Consider the following 21861-nt stretch of genomic DNA (forward strand, 5'->3'; position numbering starts at 1 on the left):
AAATGATCACAAGTACGGCGAGCAAAAATCTTAGAACCACATGGGGGGGACCTAGTGAATGACCTGCAGAGAGCTGGGACCATAGTAACATGTCCAGGCCCGGCTGAAATTTGCTCGAGAACATGTGGATGATCCAGAAGTGGATTGGGAGAATGTCATATGGCCAGAAGAAACCAAAATAGAACTTTTTGGTTAGAAACTCAACTTATGTTTGGAGGAGAAAGAATGCTGAGTTGCATCCAAAGAACACCGTACCAACTGTGAAGCATGGGGGTGGAAACATCATGCTTTTGGGCTGTTTTTCTGCAAAGGGACCAGGACGACTGATCCGTGTAAAGGAAAGAATGAATGGGACCATGTATCGTGAGAATATGAGTGAAAACCTCCTTCCATACAGCGAGGGCATTGTAGATGAAACGTGGCTGGGTCTTTCAGCATGACAATGATCCCAAACACACCGCCCGGGCTACGAAGGAGTGGCTTCCTAAGAAGGATTTCAAGGTCCTGGAGTGGCTGAGCCATTCTCCAGATCTCAACCCCATAGAAAATCTTTGGAGGGAGTTGAATGTCCATGATGCCCAGCGACAGCCCCAAAACATCACTGCTCTAGTAGGGCTCTGTGTCGAGGAATGGACCAAAATACCAGCAACACTGTGTGAAAACCTTGTGAAGACTTTACGAAAATGTTTGTTATATACCCTTTGTTGGCCATGACAGAGGTCAAAGTATTGAGATTAACTTTTGTAATTGACCAAATACTTATTTCCCACCATAATTTGCAAATAAATTCTTTAAAAATCAGACAATTTTCTGCATTTTATTTATTTTTGTCTCTCATAGTTGAGGTATACCTCTGATGAAAATGACAGGCCTCTACCATAAGTGGGAGAACTTGCACAATTGGTGGCTGACCTAATACTTTTTCGCCCCACTGCGCATGATTGTGCAGCAACAAAACTGTGCGAGTATTTTTTTATTTTTTTTACCCTGAATGGCAACAACTTGAGTGTGGGTATGTATTGTATTTATAGATATAGATAGACCATTCATGTATTTGATTATGTGTAATAGTTATAAAGCTTATTTTTTATTTTAAAAGTAATTGTCAAACTGTATATACAGTATCGAAATATTGTTAAACTTTTTAAGGCTTTTGTGAATAAAATATTGTCTTAAGTGAATTCCAATTGCATTCAGTCATAAGAATATACATTTGGATAACATGTCAGTTGTACTCTCCATTTTCTTCCTTTTCAGCCTTGTTTCATCTTAAATTACGCAAAATTAAGAGAATGTGGGTCAAGGTTCATCCTGAGTGTTGACTAACTTTTTAAAAGGTAACTTTTTAAAAAAAAAACTATGATGTGTTACAGCTGCTCTTCCTCCTCGTGCGGTCCCATTAATTATTAGCTCTCGTGAAGCTGACACGGCGCGTAATTACGCAACAGCGGCAGAGACTCCAGAGGAGCGCAGCTGGTGGGACAGCAGCTGACCGACAGAGAGGAGAAAGTTCGCCGGCTGTGCGCTCACCATGGCGGCCAAAGAGCTGCACGACTCCTCCGAGTCGGACCTGGAAGCGGACCCGGTCCGTGCACCGTGCGCCGGGGCGGCGGCCGGCCCGCTGCCCGGCTCCCAGGTCATCCACAGCGGGCACTTCATGGTGTCGTCGCCGCACAGCGACTCCGCGGCTCGCAGGAGGAGGAGCGGCGGATCCCTGAGCCTCGACTTCTACACGGTGAACCGGACGTGGTGCCAGACGTACCGATACGGGCCGCTGAGCTCCGGCAGCCTGAGCATCGACCCCACGCTCACCCGGCTCTTCGAGTGCATGTCGCTGGCCTACAGGTGAGGCCTGCCTCCCCCTGTTACCTGCAGACCATCAGGTGACCCCAAAACTAGGAACATAAAGCCCAAAAACATTGTGTATGGACATTCCGTTCACTTACTATTTCTGCTCCGCATCACTCTTCTATTTTTAAATCGTCTTTCAACACGTTTAAACCTGAGTGAAAGTATGTCCTGCAACCAAAACACGTTTAGAATAAAGCTGCTATAACTTCAGGAGTATCCTAAATTTATTGTGTAATACACATTTGAATTTGATTCTTTAATTCTTATTAATCTGAAACAGCCAAAAAGCCCCATGTGGCCCAAAAGGTGGTCTGGTGTCTTGACCTCTTATTTATAAAAAAAAAAAAAAAAAAAAACTTTATTCAAAGGGCAGATCTGCACATACTGCAGCAGATACAAGTTTATTTGCAGCAGAATGATTTGCATGGTGAAGCGAACAAATGCCACAATGCTACAACAGTTGTAGTATAAGCAAAGTGAAACTATTAACCATTTCATTAAAATCCAAGTTATTGAGAATGTTGCGGAGATATAAAATGCTTTGGTGCAAAACCACAGATGTCACAGTTATGACAAACTATGAGAACTTACCTGATCTTTTAGATGAAAATCATCAAACTCCCTGATTCTTAATCCTCCAACATAGAGGAAAGACATGAACATTTTCTGAAGATGAAACTGATTAATAACTATCCAGTATTACTGTGCAAATACTATGGTACAAATCATAGTTTTTGTCTGAATATTACCCTCCTACTACTGGTTCGTGCGCCTGTTGCCTCCATTCCTGTGTGGTTATGAGTTGAATTATGTGTGAATTTCTTTTTTTTTTTTTCTTTTTTTTTTACAGAAACTGAACACTTGTGGCTGTTTTTTGTGTTTGTGAGAGTTAAAGAGGCTCTGCGCCTTGTTAGGATGAGTTTAAGCTCATGATGCTGGATGTTCACGGTATTTTGAGGGCTTGAAACCTTCTCTGATGGAACTCACTGTAAAACGTTTGAGAGAAAATGGTCAAACTAACACAGGAAGAGTCAAGCCTTTGATTTCCTTTTGGATAAAAACTGTTCCACATGAAATCCCAGGTTTCCCTCTGCCAGTCGTGAGCGTTCAGCCTGTTCCTGTGTACATGTGTTGTCACTCCTCTTGCACAACCGCCTGGAAAAGCTCGGCCTGACGCTGGACTTTGATTCCAGTTGGCAGGACGGGAGAGATTACAGTGGGACGGAGGGGGAAGGAGCGAAAGCCCTGAGATGATGCCTGCACACTGTCTGGGTTTGTTTTTGAACCACAGCTTCGGCTCCGATTTCACACGCAGATAGAAGACATTAAAAGAATGATTTATTTTACTTCCTGCTTTGTCTTCTATCCTTTTGAAACAGAAGTGTGTTTTAATAAGTGACCTCTGACCCAGAGAAGGCTGTTTTTCCTGACCGTCGCTGTCTTTTGTAATCACAAAAGGCACATTTCCACAAAGTAAACTGTCTTTTTTTTTTTTTTTTTTCTCTCTCTCTCTTTTTTGCTCTTCTGAGTACTTTATATGTGATGTATTATGTGCAGCCTGCCACTCTGGCACTGTATTAACCAGGCTGATATTAATTAGTAGCTGTGTTTTCCACTCAGTAATGTGCTGTCTCTGCTGTTTGAGAGCGAGCCTCTTTCAGTCCATTAAAAGCAGCTTGAAAACGGTTCCCTCCGGCTTCCTAGCAACTCCCCGAGCACCTCGCATTAGGAGTCCACTTCTCCGCACTCGGCAGGCAGAAGAAAAACGTGCAAACAGCCCGGCAGCGTGGCGGCAGAAACGCTGATGGGAAACTATTAGTCAGAATCAGGATTTTACAGCAGAGGAGAAGCAGTTGGGCTGCTTGTCTTTTTTTTTTTTTTTTTATAAAACCATTATTCTTGTAAAAAGCAATTCTTGCCGGTTTTAGCAGAATATTTCTTCTGCACTCATAATTTTAAATCCTGAAGCATGAAAAGGGGAATTTCACATTTTGCCTGAACAATGTTTTATTATCACCTTCTCTTTCATATTGGTAAAGAATTTTATTAAAAACTAAAAAAAGAAGTTATTTCTCACAGGCAGGGTACTTCCTTGAGGGTTTTTCATGATGTTGAGATAAGAAATAAAGATAATTTGAAGGAATGAAGGCATTCATATCATCTGTATAAGTGTTTGTATTCATTAGATTATTTCCCCCCAAATATTAATGCTCCTTCTCAGTCGGTTACAATTAATTTTATTAGGAAATTATAAAAAATAAAGGATAATAATGGAGGAAGTCAGCTGGTTGTGTAACGAAAGGAAAACTGCAGCTAAAGTAAAAAACGTAGTTATTGTTTCATATCGATGAAAACCAATAGGACAAATAAATCTGATCTTGTGCTCAGTACCACTTGGCTCCCAATGGGCAAATATGTAAAGTCAATATCACAACTTGAACAATCTCATGACCACACTGGTTCAAAGTTTTTATCATTCACTTAATTCTTTATGGTGGAAGTAACAGTCCCAATCGGGCAGTTGAAGGTTCGATTCCCAACTGTGCCTGTCAAAGTGTCCTTGAGTAAGACGTTGAGAAACCTTAAGATGAAATGCTCTCTTACAGCTTTTTATATGTTTGGTTAAAAAAGGAAACTATACCGATGCACCTCCTCTCAGAGAAAATGTTATTTGATTGATTGTTGATTGATTATTTGCCTTATTTTACCCACAGTGGAAAGATCGTTTCTCCCAAGTGGAAGTCTTTTAAAGGTCTGCGGCTGCTGTGGAGGGATAAGATCCGTCTGAACAACGCCATCTGGAGGGCTTGGTTCATTCAGTGTGAGTCCACAACGCTTCACCTCCACTTCCTGTTCCTCCTCTTCTTCACTGCCACAGACACGAAATCAACTAATAAGAAGTCGAAGTATTTCACTTCTTCTACTACAGTACATGTGCGTATCGGCTGATTAGTTTTTTTCCGCGTCTTGTGGGCTCAGATGTGGAGAAGAGGAAGAACCCTGTGTGTGGGTTCGTCACCCCGCTGGAGGGCTCCGAGGCAGACGCTCATCGGAAGCCTGAAGTGAGTCACTTCAAGAAGAGCTGCTTTCTTTCACCCACCATTCACTTAAAAACACTCGAGTTTTGAGTTGTGACTCACTGCCGGATAGAGCGGGACGTGATGTCCTCTGCAGAAAGGCTTATTCTTCACGTGTCTCCGGCCTACAGGCGATTATCTTAGAGGGCAGCTACTGGAAGCGAAGGATCGAGGTGGTGATCAAGGAGTATCACAAGTGGAGGATTTACTATAAGAAACGGGTGAGCGCTTCTCTTTACACGCCGCATATCTAAAGGTCCCATATAAAGCAAAATCCACTTTGTAATGGTTTTAAAACTGTCCTATGTGTCCCCATGTGTATGAGACCCTGAGAGTGAAGAAAGTCTGTAGACGGACAGTAACGATTGCGGCCTCCGACAATCCAACTCCGTTGTCTGTCCATACAAATGTCCCTGTACTCGCCATCGCTACTGTTTACAGCGTATTGTTTTCATATGTGTGTATGTGATTTCAATACAAAAACAAAAAACGTACCCACTGGTGGTCCTGCATGAAAGTTATGTTGTTTCAATCGTTCCTGCCGTTTCCCTGTGAATGGACATCGTCTTCGAAAACAAAACCTTTCTGAAGTGAAAATGTAATGAAAGCAAGCAAGTCGTCTGGAAAACACACTAGATAGATGTCACTCTTCATGGTAAACAGGAGTGAGGGAAATAGTAACAAATGACCACGGCAGCTTGGGCTGATGCTAAAACTAACATTTGTCTCCTGAGCATTACAGAAAGAGACAGGAGCTTTACAACTGATCCACATATGACTGCACACATTACATCAACAAACTAAAGGCATTCCAGTAAAGTTCTATTACCAAAGTCTCTTTCACTGTGAGAAGAAATATTTTGAATGAAAACGACTAATCAGCATTATAATTCATTGTTTTCTTTTGCAGCTTCAGAAAAAGAAGGATGACATTCTTTCCATGCTGCAGGAGGTGAGTCGGAAGCTTCGATCAAGCTTCTTCCTTTAGGACCTTTGAGCAAATCAACAGACGTTGATGTTGACCGCTGGCCGACTGACCCAGCCGCCACTGCGAGTGCTGTCGGTTTGACCTACTGGCTTTGTTTACGTTTCAATGCAACATCTGATCATCAAAGTCCTCTCCCGATCTATTTTTAGCCGGCGGCGTGAGTCTCCCTCGGTAAACTGGAAAGCAAAGGAGGAGAGAAAGAAGGAAAGGTGGAGCCATGCGTCACGGCCTGACATCCGCAGGCGGTTGACGCACATTGATTTACCGGCGGTGCCAACGGCTTGAACGCACGTTTTAAAAATAAAATAATTCCATATTCAGGTGAAATAGCCGCAAAATTTAAGGTAATTTAATCAAATCTGACCTACTTCCAGCGGCGCTTTGTGCGGCGCCGGGGCAGCGACTTCAACCGTGACGCCAAGAGAGGCGGAAAGAGGGGAGCACCTCATTCATGAGAGTACTCACGTGAGAATGTGGCGTGTGCACTCAGCCGTCGCCCCCCCGGACGCCCGGAACCCAAAAACACAGTCCCAATCCCGCAGATTAGCTGTTGATGTTGTTGCGCGGCTCTTCAAAAGGGACACTTATCAGGTCAAAGATCACTAAACCAGGTTTTTATAGCTTTAGTGAGCGTTCCTGAAGTCTTATCTCTCACAGATAAGGCTTGTTTTTTTCTATCGCTTTTGTTTCTGTCGTTCATTTTATAACATAGGCTATTTTTATGAATTTGTGTTGTTTAAAACTTTATCGGACCAGCAACTATATTTCATAGCTCATGGTTAATTAAAGTGAATATATATATAAGTAGCCCTAATTAAGTAGATGGATGTACTTTTATATAACATAATAGCATGAACACCATAAGCTTGGGTCTTTTATCATCTCCTTTCACATATCATGGAAAAAATGTGGAAAAACAACTGATCAGTGCTTTACACATAAACAAATTGCAAATGACAGTTTTCAAACATACATTATTTTTTTTCAGTCAGTCGTGCTAAATGACGTATAGGTGATCTTCAAGAGACGATAAAGCCTCTAAACTAAATAGGATTTTACTCAGTTCGATGCCTTCTTGCAGGAGATTTGATTGTATATTTTGGGATGAACTGTTGGTTCCGTTCTTCTATTCACACGTATTTTAAGCCCCGTTTACACAAAAACTGTTATCAAGTGAAAACACAAAACCTTCGTTATGTTTTGCGTGTCTGTTTACTTTGCGACAGTGCCGAAAAAACAACTTTTCGAAAAAGCTCTGACTTGGATAAACTGGGGAAAGCCCACGGCCGTAGTTAGTAAATCGTTCTTAATAGAGTAGATGGACAATCAGAACAATGTTTGCCTCCAGAGTGTCATGAGCCCCAGGCCGACGCCGTCTTCTGCTGCTGCTTATTCAAACGTTCATCCGTCCTTCACGGTTGAGGATCGCTGACTTGGATGACTCTCCTTTAAAAAGTTAACAATCTTGGGGTGATACTATTGATTTCCAGTCTGTTTGCTGACGTCTGCAGGCTTTGATAAAGTCAGCAGGAAGTCTGCCAAGAAGCATGTGAAGAAAGAAGCATTTTTTTTTTTAACAAGATTCAACACATTTAAAGCACAAACACATGATAAAGACAGTGTCTGTGTTCCTAATAGTAATTCTTGCCTGATGACAGTAACTACATTGAATGATGAAAGATTACATGATCAGTCAGTGATTGGACACTTCAGATTGTAGAGTTTGGTTCCATCCATTTATTTTTAGACTTATTAAACAGGACAGCGTTCTTTTGTTGCTTGACAGCGTAAAGCTGGGTCAGGATGAGAGGACGAAGGTCAGGATTGATTCGAATGCTGTCGATTCAGTTTCTACATCGTTCGTCTGCAAGGGGATGCCAACGAAATGAGACGGACTCCGAACCATTTCTGACATTTCACACACACACACACACACACTGTTTGTGTGACACTCCACTATATTAGTCGGTGAGGATATGCTCACATAATGGCACATATCGTAATACGCTTCAATCAAAGTTCTGAGTTGGAGACTAAATCAGTCTTAAAATAAAACACTTGCAGTTCCATTTAAAACTTTAAATTGGTTCTGTTGTTGGCGTCTGAGTGGATCCACTGCAACTCTGAAGAGGTTAAAACCAGGAACGGGTCCGTTTGCAGAATGTGAAGAGGAAAAAAGGCACAAATTTGCGTTCATTTTAAAAAGTCAGAAAAGCAGTCTGCTGTAGACACTGTTCAGCCTACATGTGCAGCGTGTTGCCAGATCCTGTGAGAGAAACAAGCAAACACATATTGCACTTTGATCACAAAGGATTTCTTGCTGACTCCCTGTCATCTTAAGCGCTCAGCTTATGGGTAAATGCTTGCCTGTTTGTGTCCTTAAAAATATGAATCTTTTCTGTTTACATTTATTTTATTCCATGCTTTCCAAATGAAGGTTCATTAAACCCCATACGCGACACGGTCGCAGGAAACCCCCACATACAATGTAAATGCTGCCAGTCGGAAGTGAGACATTATACGGCGCTCACATGCATGCTGGTGTTTATTTCCTCGTCGAAGCAGCAGCAGCAGTTGGAGGCGGCAGAGTCTTCAGGTTCTGCCTTTGGAGTTCACGTGTGTGTGTGACTCCCAGAATTAGGTCAGGGACAAAAGGCTGCCGCTCTTATTGAAATGGTGGGACATCAAAAATAAAGAAATGAACAAAGCCGACATAATGATAACCTGTAAGGGGCTTGTGTTTTTGAACAATATGTCAAAAGTGCTTTTTCATTATGCACTGCGCGCGCGCGCACACACACACGCATGTATATGCACACGGCAATCTTACCTCATTTCTACTTGGACACACTTACACACTGGAAGAGGGGATGTCGTGGGTTCAGACGTAATCAAAACAGTTTCCGGCTGGATCTGGGCTTCCCTATAAATGTGGCCTCGGGTTTAGAAGTTGAGAGTGAAGGAGTGAATCGGGGTGAAGCGTCTGCACGAGAGGGTCGCATCCGCAGCTTCAGCTTCAGTGAGTTTTCTCAAGAGGACAAGACAAACAGGCAGAAAATGATTATTTCTTGGGACGGCTCAATGCAGGATATGGATGTATTTATTTATTTTTTCCTGTTCTTTTAATATTTTTGTATTGATTATTTGATATTTGTGTTTTTTAAAAGTTTGTAAATGTGCTGAACTCCTTCGATAGGACATCAAATGTTGCACACGTCCAGACGGAGACAACCAAATGCCATCAGTTTGCATTCGGGACCTTTCAGTCTGCAGAGCTCTGACTGATGTGTTGTACCAGAGACGCCTCTTGATTCCTGTCCGCTTTGCTCCGCAGGGTCCGATCTGTCAGGCCAAGCTGGACAAACGCTCCTACCAGACCTACCAGGAGCCTGAGGCCGCCCCGGTGGAGGCCCACATGTTCGACCTGGACTGCCTGCTGTCCGACATCTCCGACACCCTGTTCACCATGACGCAGAAACCCTGTCCCTGGGCCAGCGACCGGCACAACAGTGAGTCTCCTGTCCAACCACTGACACGGTTAAATTGACTCTTCTTGATTGATCTGCTTCTTCTGTTCATATGTTTGAATTGTTTGTTCAGACCTGCTATAAGGAAAAGTTGATCAGCTCTCACAGGCTTCAGAAGCTCTTCTTTCCTTTGTACAGCTAATGGGTGTGTCATAAAGCTGCAGAGTTGTAGCTTCATAGAATCTAATATTTGCTGAGTCATATATAAACTGTGTCTGGACAATATATTACAATAATATTGCCATTGTTATATCAACCTTTGCAATGTACGTTTTTAGTTGTTAAAGGTGTTTGTTAAATGCATTAATTGCAGATATATCCCCTCCTTTCTTTCTTGGTTCTGTTTGCTCTTGCGAAAAATTTTTTTTATTAAAATTAATCCACAGCAGTGTTCTGATTTAAAATGAAAAAAAAAAAAAATATGTAATGGTTTGACAGCAGCAGGTAAAATATTTTGGGAACATTTTGGACGTCTATGAGTGTCTGATTTAAAGTCTTGTACTTTCCTTACTGGAGAGCTTTTCAAATGTTTTACATTTATTTCCATACAAATACTGCATTTTGTCTCGGTCACTATCCACTGCTGATGTAGTATTCAGTTCTGAATATCGGAAAACTTGCATATTTCATTGATGAACACTTGCAATCCATCTTTTGAAGAGGGAAATCTTAGCTAAGCCACAAGCTTATGTCGAAAGCGAATATGACAGCGGTGGCAAAGCAGAGTAAATTATCAGAATGTTAAATAATTGCTCATATTTTCTGGTTGTGGTCACATGGATCTGCTGTTCATCTACTCACAGGAAAAGAAGCTCTCGCTCTCTCTCGCTCTCTCTCTCTCTCTCTCTCATAATCTACATCTAACCCGGTGCTTTATTCCTCTTCAGCATACACCAGCAATGCCGACATCATTCAGCCGGGTCTGACTCCTCTGCAACCCAACCTGGAGGATTTCATGGACATACCAGGTACTCATCTGAGTCAAGATTGACACGTGATGGGAGAATCGGTACAGAAGTGCGTGATTTCTATCTATAGAAGCTATCTAACGCTCTTTAGAAAATCTTACGTCTCATATGAATATGTTCATATAATTTTCAGACAGTTTATAGTTGGATTCAGGCGATTGATCTAACTATACAAAAGGCCATAACTATTTTCAATGTATTACAGACCAAGATTCAACTTATAGCAAAGGCAAATTCACCATGACAGAAATATGAATTTGAAAGAATATTGCAAATAAACACAATTAAGTCACTTAAATTTAAAGTGTTTAGTTGATTAAGCGCCATAATTAAGTCATGTCTGGTTGCCGCAGGGCAGAAGTCAGAAACTCGAAAATCAATGAAAAATAAGCAAAAAACCAACAAACGGACGGAACTGCAGACTCGGAAGGGGAAAAAACTAAAATAACAGTAAAATACAGAACACAGTCATTTCTGGCATAAAGGAATAAGCGAGAGAGCAAATGTGAAGAAGTGTTACAGCGAAATTCATGTTTTCTTTGCCTGTTGTAAGTTAAAACTTATTGATACATCCTGGAGAGCGAGAGGCGGGAAAACTTTAACAGCCTCGGGCGGCTTTTTTTCTTGCAAATAGCAAACAACGTGCACACAGCCAGAGAGCCGGCGGGCTTCAGGCAGGAAGCCGGCTGGAGTTTAGTTTCTAACCCAGAACCACAGCGACTGCCTGTCTCCCAGCTCTTCTGTGTTACTTTCAGCAAAGCAATCCAGCAGCCCCGTGGCTACACATCAGGCGTGTGTGTGTGTGTGTGTGTGTGTGTGTGTGTGTGTGTGTGTGTGTGTGTGTGTGTGTGTGTGTGTGTGTGTGTGTGTGTGTGTGTGTGTGTGTGTGTGTGTGTGTGTGTGTGTGTGTGTGTGTGTGTGTGTGTGTGTGTGTGTGTGTGTGTGTGTGTGTGTGTGTGTGTGTGTGTGTGTGTGTGTGTGTGTGTGTGTGTGTGTGTGTGTGTGTGTGTGTGTGTGTGTGTGTGTGTGTGTGTACTCACAGCGCTGGCAGGGTCCTGAGGGATCAGCTGTCCACACTGCACCAAGGCTCAGAGAGTTAATGAGTGTCTGACAGACACTTTTTCAGCTCAGAAGAAAACTAGTTATTTTTGTGTTGAAAGAAGCAAGTAAGCTCATATTTGCTCGCTGTTTCAGTAACGTCAGATTGCAACTTGTCGCTGCCGAGAAGGCTCCAAAAAAATACTGCGACCTGGCAGTTGTAGAGCAGAAAGAGAGGTTGGTCGGGGGAATTCATCCTTCCAGTCGTCAACACCACAAGTTTGTTGTAAATGTATGGATTTGAGATGCTTTTGTGGCCAACACGTCAGCACTTCAGGGGGGAAATCACCCCTCGGGTGCCAAAATGAGATGAGCACAGATTGTACAAGCCTATTGTTGTATGTTGGAGAGTGGATCCGTCTCCCAGTGTTTGCCTCCAATGTGATCTTCTTTTTGTGATCTTCCAATACTGAATTATCCAATATAGAGTCCCTTTGTCCAGCTGACGATGGACGGTTTGAGAATTAAGCAGACAAATAAAGAGATCTCAGAATATTCAATATACTGTATGTGTGTTTTCACCATTTCACGTTTTTTCCACCAGAGAGCACTGTCACACTGAGAATGTGTAATGTCACCACAAGAAGACAAAATCAAAGGGATTTATGATCAAATGCCTTCATATTTCACTCAAATACAATCAGCTGGTATTTATAATTATTTTAGGTTATTTAAAAAAAATAAAAAAAACAGTTTTCTCACCATTCCTCTCCTCCTGACAGTGTTATTGACAGTGTGTGTCTGTGTGTTTTCCTCAGATATCTTCATGAACTATCGAGGCCAGCCCACGGAGCAGACTGATTTTGCTGACTGTGGCTATTTTGAGAGCTCATCTGGCAGTGCGTTTGCCGCGGCTCCCTCCCCCGTGGTAACAGCTCCTCCGCTCCTTATCAACACACAGCTGGCTCAGGTACCGCTCGTCTGTTTTTAGGTTTCATGCTGCAGGGGTGTTTATTAGCAGCGGTGCTGTGGTTTGATGGGTAAAATGGATGAAATCTGGTCTTTTTCCAGCCCAGTCTGGCGGCGGACGGTCTGCCACAGCCTTCCACGTCTAATCCCCGGCCGGACCAGACCAGGCCCGGCCCGGACTGCAGAGAATACCACTCGTCTGACATCATGCCGTACGGACCTCAGTCGTACCACAATGCCCCCGCCTCTGTGGCGTTCACCAGCAGTGCGGAGCAGCCGGCCGCTGCCAGCGTGCCTTTTCTCTACCCGCTGCCGTGTCACAAGTTTGGCTACTACACAACAACTGGCGTGACCTCCACCGTCATCACTCACACCGCCTCCACCGCCGCACACCACGCCCATGGCTACTCTCACGCGGGGGACACGTACTCGCAGACCCCGGCCCCATCCGTGACTTACCCGTCTGTCGCGTCCGACCCGGTCCACGCCGCGCCGCCCCCCGTCACGGCGGCCCACTGCTTCTCAGTCCCCGAGCAGGTGGCCGGCGCCGCGGTCAGAGGGAAGCACAGGCAGAAGACCGGCGGAGCGAGGACGGCGGGTCCCTCCGCGGCCCCGCAGGGCCCTCAGATCACTGCCCCCACGCCCACCAGCTGCCTAGCTAAACTGCTGTCCTCCGGCGCCCACGAGCGTGAGTCTGCTCACACCGCCGCTCCGCTGGTAACCCGCTGCCGGCATGTTTCCGTCACGCTGCGCTGACTCACGTTTGAACTCTGCTTTCAGGAAAGCCAACGCTGGGCTTTGACACTGCTCTGGTGACGGCCAAAGGTCAGAGGTCAACGTCTCCCAGCTCCTCAGTGAGTGTTTCATTTAAAACCACAAACGGCAGAACATCGAACCCAACTTAGAAGAGTACCTTCTGTAACAAACTTTCTTCCCACTATTGGGATGAGAAAGTTGATCTCACTGATCCTCCTGTAACAACTGACTGCGGTTCTGGAATCTGCACCAGTTTCCTCCCCGTGTAATATTTTATCTCTAATTTGCAGATTCAAATACTACGACAATCTTTCTTTTCAAGGCCTTCTAGAGCTCTTTAACTCCTAATATGATAACACTCTTTGAACGCAAGGAGAAGAGCAAAATCTAATATTTAGCAGCTGGTTTGAATCTTCCCATTTTCTGTTTTTACGGCATATAACCCCTGCTGTTGGTACCCCGGGGCCACGCAGAGGGGTTGTGGTGTTGTTTCCTGAGGTGGACCTGTGCTTCCCTAACCATTAATAATGCATCTGCAGGTTCACTCACAGCTTATGACTTTTTATTTGTCTATATTCGACCCGAGCATCATGTAGGCGAGGAGCCTTTGGCTGTTCGTGACCAGCCAGCAAGGGATCAGTGAGACTTCAGAATTAGTAGATAATTGCTTTACATAATGCAAATAAAACCACTGTTATGCTTTCATTCGGGAAGTAGCAGCTTACATAGTTCATGATTGTTGGCCGCTCTGGATCAGCGGTCTCGAACGTAAGGCCCGTGGGCCAAAACCGGCCGGCAAGACGCCCCAATCCCGCCTGCCAAACCAAGAAACATGTTTTCAAGAAAATAAAGAAATTTCTTAAGCGTTGTGGAAACAACACAACACTTGAGACCCGAGCTGAGCTATCAGTGATGAAAGATAGCAAATTAGTACGTGCCTCAAAGCCATGCTGTCAGGGTGAGTTTGTTAAAAACATCCATAAAGCAAAAGCTATAGGAGAGTTTTTATTTTGGACATTTCATTGTACTTTGCACTAGAAGGTTTCATTCAAATTGGCTTTTTGTTGAGAATGCAGTAATGTAATTTAATAATTGTTTGGTTTTGTGAAAATATCGACATTTTCATCAGATATACTCTGCGCCACAACGAGAAAAAACTCCAAAGGTTACATATGAAGTTCATTATGGCACTATTTTACCGGCCCAGCCCACTCAAGATGAAATTGGGCTGCGTGTGGCCCCTGATCTAAAATGTGTTTGACATCCTGGCCTAGATAGTCCACTTTGATTGAGTCAGTAGGAGCACCGTATGTTGTCATCCAGTAAATATTTAGCTTCAACGCTCATAAACTGCATTTACGTGTTATTTTGGAGAGATCCAAATGTTTTCAAATCAATCTTGAATGTCACTTTTTGCAGTCAGTATTTCAGGAAAGAGGAGTTGAAATCACTAGTCTGTCACACACAGAGAGAGAGAGAGAGAGTCACTGATTCACCTCATGAGAAGAAAACCTGCCATGCACAAGAAAAACAAAGGAAAACTTCACACAAAAACGCTGCCAGCTCTGGCCTCAAACTGGGAACACTCTCGCTATGAAGTGAGAATTGTGTGATGATCTACTCCTGCCGGTCAAACAGGATTTCTGTGTTCTCTGTCTGTTGTTGTTGAGCAGATGAGCGGCGGTGGCCATGTTCCTGGAGCCATGCCGCAGCTGCAGCATGGCGCTGCGTGGCCTGCAGGGATCCCCGTGCTGACCCACCTTCACGACCACAGCGGAACTCACAGCAGCTCCTCCAGAGGCTCGGCGGTGTCCGTCCTGCTCACGCAGGGCTCCATGCACGCCGCCACAACCCTCCTCATCCCCAAGACGGAGAAGCTGTCCCCTGTCCAGCTCTACGGCACCGACCGCAGCAGCCTAACAGGTATGAGCTCTGCTCTCCAAACACTTTTTACGGATTACGTTTTAGTGAGAGCAGAAGCTGCCGTACCCGGGTTGACGTGCAGATTTCTGTCTTATGTGGAAATTTGAGCATTGTGTTTACAGAATTTCAGCGAGACATCTGCTAAATATCCTAAAGTGAGTACACAAGGAGGTGGAGCAGCTGTTCCCATAATTTATTGCAAACATGAAGTGGCTGGAAGCGCTGTCTGACTGCTGTGAGCTCAAATGTTGAAGTTTACTGTGCAGAAACATGAGTACTGTGTGCAGAGAGAGCATATGTAGCTTCATAAACAACAGCGCAGCAGATGATTGAGAGTTTTTATAACTGGAGTAATTGGAAAAGCTAAGCCTTGCCATAGGATTTGGAAAACTAAATGTCACTCTTCACCTGGACATCGGGCTTCTGATAACATGTAATGAAAGCACATGAACATAAACTACAACTGAAAACTCCAGTAAATATCAATGTCAATTCAAAGGTGATGAGCCTTTCTTACTCTGTGTTTTCACTATTTATTATATTCAGTGTGATAAAGATTTTACACTTTCCCTTGTGGGCTTCATAAATGTCACGCAGCATATTCAAAAATGGATGTTTGGTTTTAACGTTATGTTCTCGAGATTTTTCGATGACGATTGCAAAAAGTTAAGTCGAGTTTGGGAGACTGAATCAGAGAACAAAGTATTTAACTTTATTAATTGAATTTTAACTTCTCTGATTTCAAGGTATTTCAGTATATAATGAGACTGTATATAAAAGTAAATTTTTTCTCCACACCCAATCTGTTTGTAATGTTGAGGAGACATTTTGACTTCTGGAACTTTGTTTCATGTGTAGAGCTAAAACACCTCAGATACGGTCTCTGCCAGTGGTACCCAAACTATGGCTGCAAATATTCTCTTTAAAATAGAATATGGCTAATTCATTAAACTTGCCATTAACTGTAGTATTGTACTTTACATTTTTATCACTTAGGTGGGGCTTGAATGTTTCTTAACAAAACTAAACACCAAAGGAAAATGCACATATACACATGTATACGTACACATAATCCAAATGCATGTGTGATCATACACAAGCAAACTATAAACATACACTAAACCAAATAATAATATACAATATTTATTTACATGTTACAGATCACATGAAAAGCTCCAATGGTTCACTTTTCTGACATGTATTTATGCCATCAAAGTTGAAATCAGCTAGTATTTTCTATGAAATTGTCAAATCTCTCACATTTTACATGTTTTATTCTGAATCAAATACAGGTTTATGAGATTTGTGAATCATTCCACTTAGTATTTATTCTCATTTCATACATTGTATGTTTTTATCATATGAGCTAGATCCTCCTACGGACCCTGTCACATCCAATAATGTTATAATGGCCATTCATGTGTACCTGCCAATAATAATTTATTAATTTTGTCATTTTTTTATGTAATAAAGCCCTTAACGTAATAACTTGCCAATCAGACATTTGATTAATTATTATAGTAACATTGTGCCAATAATGTATTAAGGTATTACATGATCGAAGTAGCATTATTATTGTTATTATTATTCACTTTGTAATTTTTTCCTGTGAACAGTGTACAAATACAACTTAAGCATTATTACATTAATAATAGCCAGAAACATTAAATTATTGGTTGTTGCACACTTTAGAAAGGAAGTAAAATATTAAACCACATTCACATTTGTCCTCTAATACCAAACGGCTTTGGTAATGTACGTAGACGATGTACATGATTATGTTTCTTACTCTTGAGGATGTTGTCACCTCCAGTTCGGAGTGACATTGTGAAGTAAAACTTGTGTTCTCTTTGTTACTTTTAGTGAATTTCCCTCTACATCCAGGCCAAACGTCTCCACCAAACCCTTTAGACAAAGCCTCCAACCCCGAGTCTCCACTCTCCGGCTTCTCAGGACACGTAAAGATAGAATCAAGTAAGGTAGGACGTATTATCATTTCATCTCCATTCACTTCTACTTTTAAACTGGAGGTCTTGTTCATTTAACATAATAAGGTCAAAAAATAAGTCTGGCTGGCTTTGTGGGTGTGAAGTGCGATGTGCGTCCGTCTGAGCTGTACTGTCTTGCAGCAAACCGAGACCAGGAGGATAACTCACATCTCGGCTGAGCAGAAGAGGCGTTTCAACATCAAACTGGGATTTGACACTTTACATAACCTTGTGACAACACTCAGCTCTCAGCCGAGCATAAAGGTACTGTGGAAAGCTGTGCGGCTGAATTTCTGATAGACGTGTTGAAAGGGGGAAGCAGGGAGGATCAAAGAGCGCTTGGATGACTTCAGACTTTAAACTTAAATAATAAAAAAAAAGATGTGTTAAAAACACAGCCGGGGACAAGTCTGGTGTTTGGAGGTTCAGTAGCGTTGAAAGTTTGAGCTCTTCTGGGTGAAATGCAGTAATCCCTCTGTCTGCTGGCACAGATCAGCAAAGCCACCACGCTGCAGAAGACGGCCGAGTACATCAGTAAGATGCAGCAGGAGAGAGCTCAGCTGCATGAGGAGGCTCAGAGGCTCCGGGAGGAGATCCAGCTCCTCAACTCCGCCATCAAGTCAGTGCTTCAGTTCAGCCTCTGCTTTTCCATTCTATCATACTAAATATGACATCAATACAGAACATTTTGACATTATAATGCTCCTTTAGACTCATCAGCCAAAACATTATACCCACTGACAATAGAAGTGAATAAAACTCCTTCTGTCTTTATTTTGTTAGTGTGTGTGCAGGATTTGTCAGACAGCAAAAAGGAAGAAGGCCAATAGGATTTAAACAAGTTTTTGCGTCGTACATTTCAGCAACCGTGCAACTCAAAGTGCTTTACTTCAACAAGCATGTACAGTTGACAGAGAAGAAAAAAAACCTGAAATCTCAAATATCAAAGCCATTAAAAGCAGAACACTAAGCATAAAAGCATTGAAGTACAAGAGTACAGGAGGCCAGTCAGGATGACATTGGGTTGTATGTGGCCATTGACTCCCCTGGTTTAAATTACCTCAGAGTACGCGCCATCCTAAAGTTTTCAGGTAGCTTGTTCAAAATATTTTTGGGATGTTTGGTTCTTCAGCTTGAAACAGAGAGCAGGTGACCTGAGAGGTCCGGATGGCTCGAATCACAACAGAATATCTGAGAGGTTGATGACTCAGTCAGTGTGTCTCCAAAACAGCAGTTCTCTAGTGGTCTAAAGAAGAAAAAAAAGCAGTGAGATTGTTCTTTATGGAGTTAAATGTCAGGGATGGCCGATTTGGGAAGGACTCATTAGGCCAAACGCTGCTGCTTCGGTTTCAGGAGCTTCTTTATTAGACGCACACGGGAAAGGGGAGGTGGAGCAAGCAGCAAATAAAGTCGTTTAGACGAAAAACCAAACACTGGAAATCACAAGGACACGACCAATGCTTAAACACAAACCAGCCAGCAAACAAGACACACAAGAAAACCCCAATAAGGCCACCAGGTGAAGACAATCACACACTCCGGCAACGGTGAAACACATCAGGACAGGGAGCAGCAATCACACATGAGGTGGGAAAGCCAAGGAGTCTGAAACTGAAAGACAGAGTCAGAATCTGACAAAAACAGGGTCTTAAAAGTCTGAAACTGATGCACACGATCCCATTGAGGTACCACCTCACGACTTCAAGGACACAAATGATCTGCTGCGAACATCTTGGTGCCAGACACCACAATATCAGGGAGGTGGTCCTAATGTTATGGCCGGCGAGTGTGACCCGTCCTTTCTTTCCCCCGCTGTCGTGAGGACGCGCCCGCGCCGCTTTGTTGACTCTGTGTTTCTGTTCACCAGCGCGTGCCAGCAGCAGCTCCCAGCCACCGGCGTCCCCATCACGCGGCAGCGCTTCGACCTCATGAGGCAGAAGTTCAGAGAATACGTCCGAGCACAGACTCTGCAAAACTGGAAGTTCTGGATCGTATCCTTGCGAATGTTAATCTCCCCAAATGCTCATTAAAAACATCAAGCGGTCGCAGCTTTAAATAAAAAATGAGTCTCATAAAAAAGAAAAAAAAAAAAAAGACAGGAGTTGAATGTAATGAAGAGTGAATGAAGGCGTGTGAGACTCGGTGCAGTGACTGGCTGCGGCGTCGTCTGGCATCCTCACACTTTGGAGGAATATCAAATCATGTTCTGTTTCTAAAGCCTCTCTCTTTGAATCCAAATGATCTAATTACGCCGAGCATTATGCCAGCCTGGTGCATGCAGAGAAGGATACTGTGTGAGTTTGTGTTTGTGAGAGTGAGATTTAAAGTGTAATGCTTTAGTTGGAGTGTCTCTACTTGTGTTGCATAAATAATCATGATAAACATTTAATCTGTAACTCTCTCCTCCAATACTATCGAACCTATGACTGTTAACATGACGGCTTCTTTGTCATATATGTAAACCACCTTGAGGGAGTCACTCCGCCATGAATTATCAAGAATACTCCGAGAGATTGTGCACTTATGTTCCTGCTGAGATTACGAATGAAAAAAACATTTACTTCTCCAGGATTATTTATTGGATATTTGACAGCTAATTTTCTTTCCCTCTCCGCAGATAATGCGTTTAGCAGAGAATGCACAACTAGCAGGAGAATGAAATTACTCCTGACCCTCTGGGGGTCGGACGCAATTTGTCACCAAGATCACGGGATGCAAAGGTTTAAAAAAAAAAAAAAAAAAAAAAAAGAAGCTAAAATTATCAAATGGAAGGATAAAAATCTGATTTAGAATTTTAGGTATTTGTATTAGGGCCGCATGGTGGACAGTGGTTAGCACTGTAGCCTCACAGTGAGAAGGTTGTGGGTTCAAATACGGTCAAAAATGCCCACTGACATTGTTCAGTTTTGTTATTTTTCAAACCTCACCTGTTTATCAGATTATTTTTCCTTAACTGGTGTCAGTTCAGCATCATCATCGAGCCTCTGTTTGAGTCCTATAATGGGATGGTGTCCACTGCCAGCGTAGAGGACCTGTGTCGGTCCACCCTGTCCTGGCTGGACCAGCACTGCTCTCTTCCTGCACTCAGACCCAGTGAGTCCAACAAGTCAACTCCATATTCAACCAGCAACACTGACACTATTCGGCCATGAGGTTCGTCCGCCCTCCTCCCTAAAGCCTGTTGTTTCCTCTGCAGTGGTCCTGAGTTCACTCCGCCTCCTGAGTACCACCACAGCCATCCTGACAGACCCCAGCTCGCTGCCCGAGCAGGCCACGCTGGCTGTGAGCCAGGGTGACCCCACCGCCGGCCCGGATCACTCCTTGCAGCCCGCCACTCGTCAGTGACGCCACCTTTCAAACACAGACTGAAGAAAGGCTTTACTGGAACTCATAAGAAACTGTGGAGAGGTTTAAAAAAAAAAAAAAAAACTATTTTCAGCTTACAGACTGTTAATAATGCTAAATTGTTTTCCAATAAAACTAAAAAGCTACTTAAAGAGTGTTTTCCAGTTCATGAATCGTCTGTGCGATGTGGAAACGGAGTGTGTGACACACACTGTTGCCTATAAAAGTGTTTTCCAACCCCTGTTCATGCCAGAAGGTGCTCTGTTGGAGATCAGGTGACTGTGGAGCGGGTTCGATTCCAGTGAATTCATCATGTTCAGGAGAGACGAGTGAAGCTTTGTGACATGATGCATTACCCAGTAGGAAGTAGCCATCAACGGTGCGACAGCAGTACTCTGGAAGGCTGTGCGGTTCCTGTGATGCTCAGTTGGTAGTGAAGAGCCCAAAGAGTGGATCTCCTCTGCAGTACAGCATCTGCAGCAGCTGTCTGAACTGTTGATAGAGGGACGAGTTGATTAGTGTTCTTGTAATGTCGTACCAAGATTCAAAACTAAGCAGACAAGGATCCATTTTTCCAACCTTCTGTTGTGAATTATAGCTTCGGTTTTTTGTTCTCAAGCCTGATCCTGATTCCAACATGCTACGTGCTACGTGCTTATTTGTTTGTTTGTTTGTTTTCTGTCGTTTCCACGAAGAGCTGATCTCCTCTGAACTCTGAATTGACAGGAGGACCGACTGGACCATACTTTCTTTGTACATACAGAATATCTTGTAAGTGTGTTAGGAAAGTAGATACACTATTTGTAGATTTGTAGGTTTCATACAGTGAATCCAATCTGACAGTTCACAGAAATATAAGTCTTTTCAGAACTTGTGGGAGTAGATGGGGTTTACAAACACCAGCAATAGTTCATCTGCTCTATTGAGGCTCAGGCATGAATAATGTAAGATGCTGCAAACAAAGCAGGTGAAAGGGATTCAGCCATCATTAATTATTTCCTACGGTGATATGTCAATATGTCTGCTTGAAAACTGCCTTTTGGGAGGTTTACCTTCCAAAACCACAGCGCAAGAGTATGCCAGTGTGGAGTACAGTGCACAGTATAACCTGCAGCTCATGTAGTGGCTCCACGAAGCTTGCACAACAGCATTTGTCCATAAATATTCTAATCTTATTGACGGGGACAAGCAGATTATCTCCTTAAGAATACAATAGAAAAGAATTTAAAAGAAAACTACAAGAAACTGTCGTCTCGACAGCTCAAACACACACACGTGGGTAATGTACTGAAGAGGGGACCTTGGTTTTGTTAAAAATCCCTTTAGACGAAATGCACCTCTAGGTATTCGGATCATGAGTAGATCTAAATAAGAAAACAAGCTTTTAAACGAGGAGATTGTGTGGGGGGGTCGCCTCGCTCCTCTCGGTGT

The 21861-nt window shown here is 43.1% G+C and overlaps 1 protein-coding gene across 1 annotated transcript; it reads left to right on the forward strand.

The window, feature by feature from the left end:
• The first annotated feature begins 1455 nt into the window (after positions 1-1455).
• On the forward strand, positions 1456-20579 carry mlxipl (MLX interacting protein like). The gene is made up of 17 exons (XM_080482482.1): positions 1456-1845; positions 4566-4672; positions 4831-4913; positions 5060-5149; positions 5839-5880; positions 9251-9425; positions 10331-10411; positions 12268-12419; positions 12521-13106; positions 13199-13272; positions 14848-15097; positions 16961-17076; positions 17227-17349; positions 17577-17704; positions 18953-19076; positions 20049-20178; positions 20282-20579. Exons 1-17 carry the CDS (start codon positions 1532-1534, stop codon positions 20428-20430), a joined length of 2724 nt encoding a protein of 907 aa, XP_080338608.1. The 5' UTR covers positions 1456-1531; the 3' UTR covers positions 20431-20579.
• Positions 20580-21861: the final 1282 nt, after the last annotated feature.

The sequence above is a fragment of the Lipophrys pholis genome (assembly GCF_963383615.2).
Source record: "Lipophrys pholis genome assembly, chromosome: 16".
NCBI classification, from domain to species: Eukaryota; Metazoa; Chordata; class Actinopteri; order Blenniiformes; family Blenniidae; genus Lipophrys; species Lipophrys pholis.

Excerpts from the sequence above, each read along its gene's own strand:
- mlxipl (XM_080482482.1), top strand. The coding sequence starts at position 1,532 with ATGGCGGCCAAAGAGCTGCACGACTCCTCCGAGTCGGACCTGGAAGCG. Across the intron at positions 4,673-4,830 it reads GAGGGCTTGGTTCATTCAGT|ATGTGGAGAAGAGGAAGAAC; the intron begins GTGAGTCCACAA and ends TTGTGGGCTCAG. Across the intron at positions 13,107-13,198 it reads GTCCTCCGGCGCCCACGAGC|GAAAGCCAACGCTGGGCTTT; the intron begins GTGAGTCTGCTC and ends CTCTGCTTTCAG.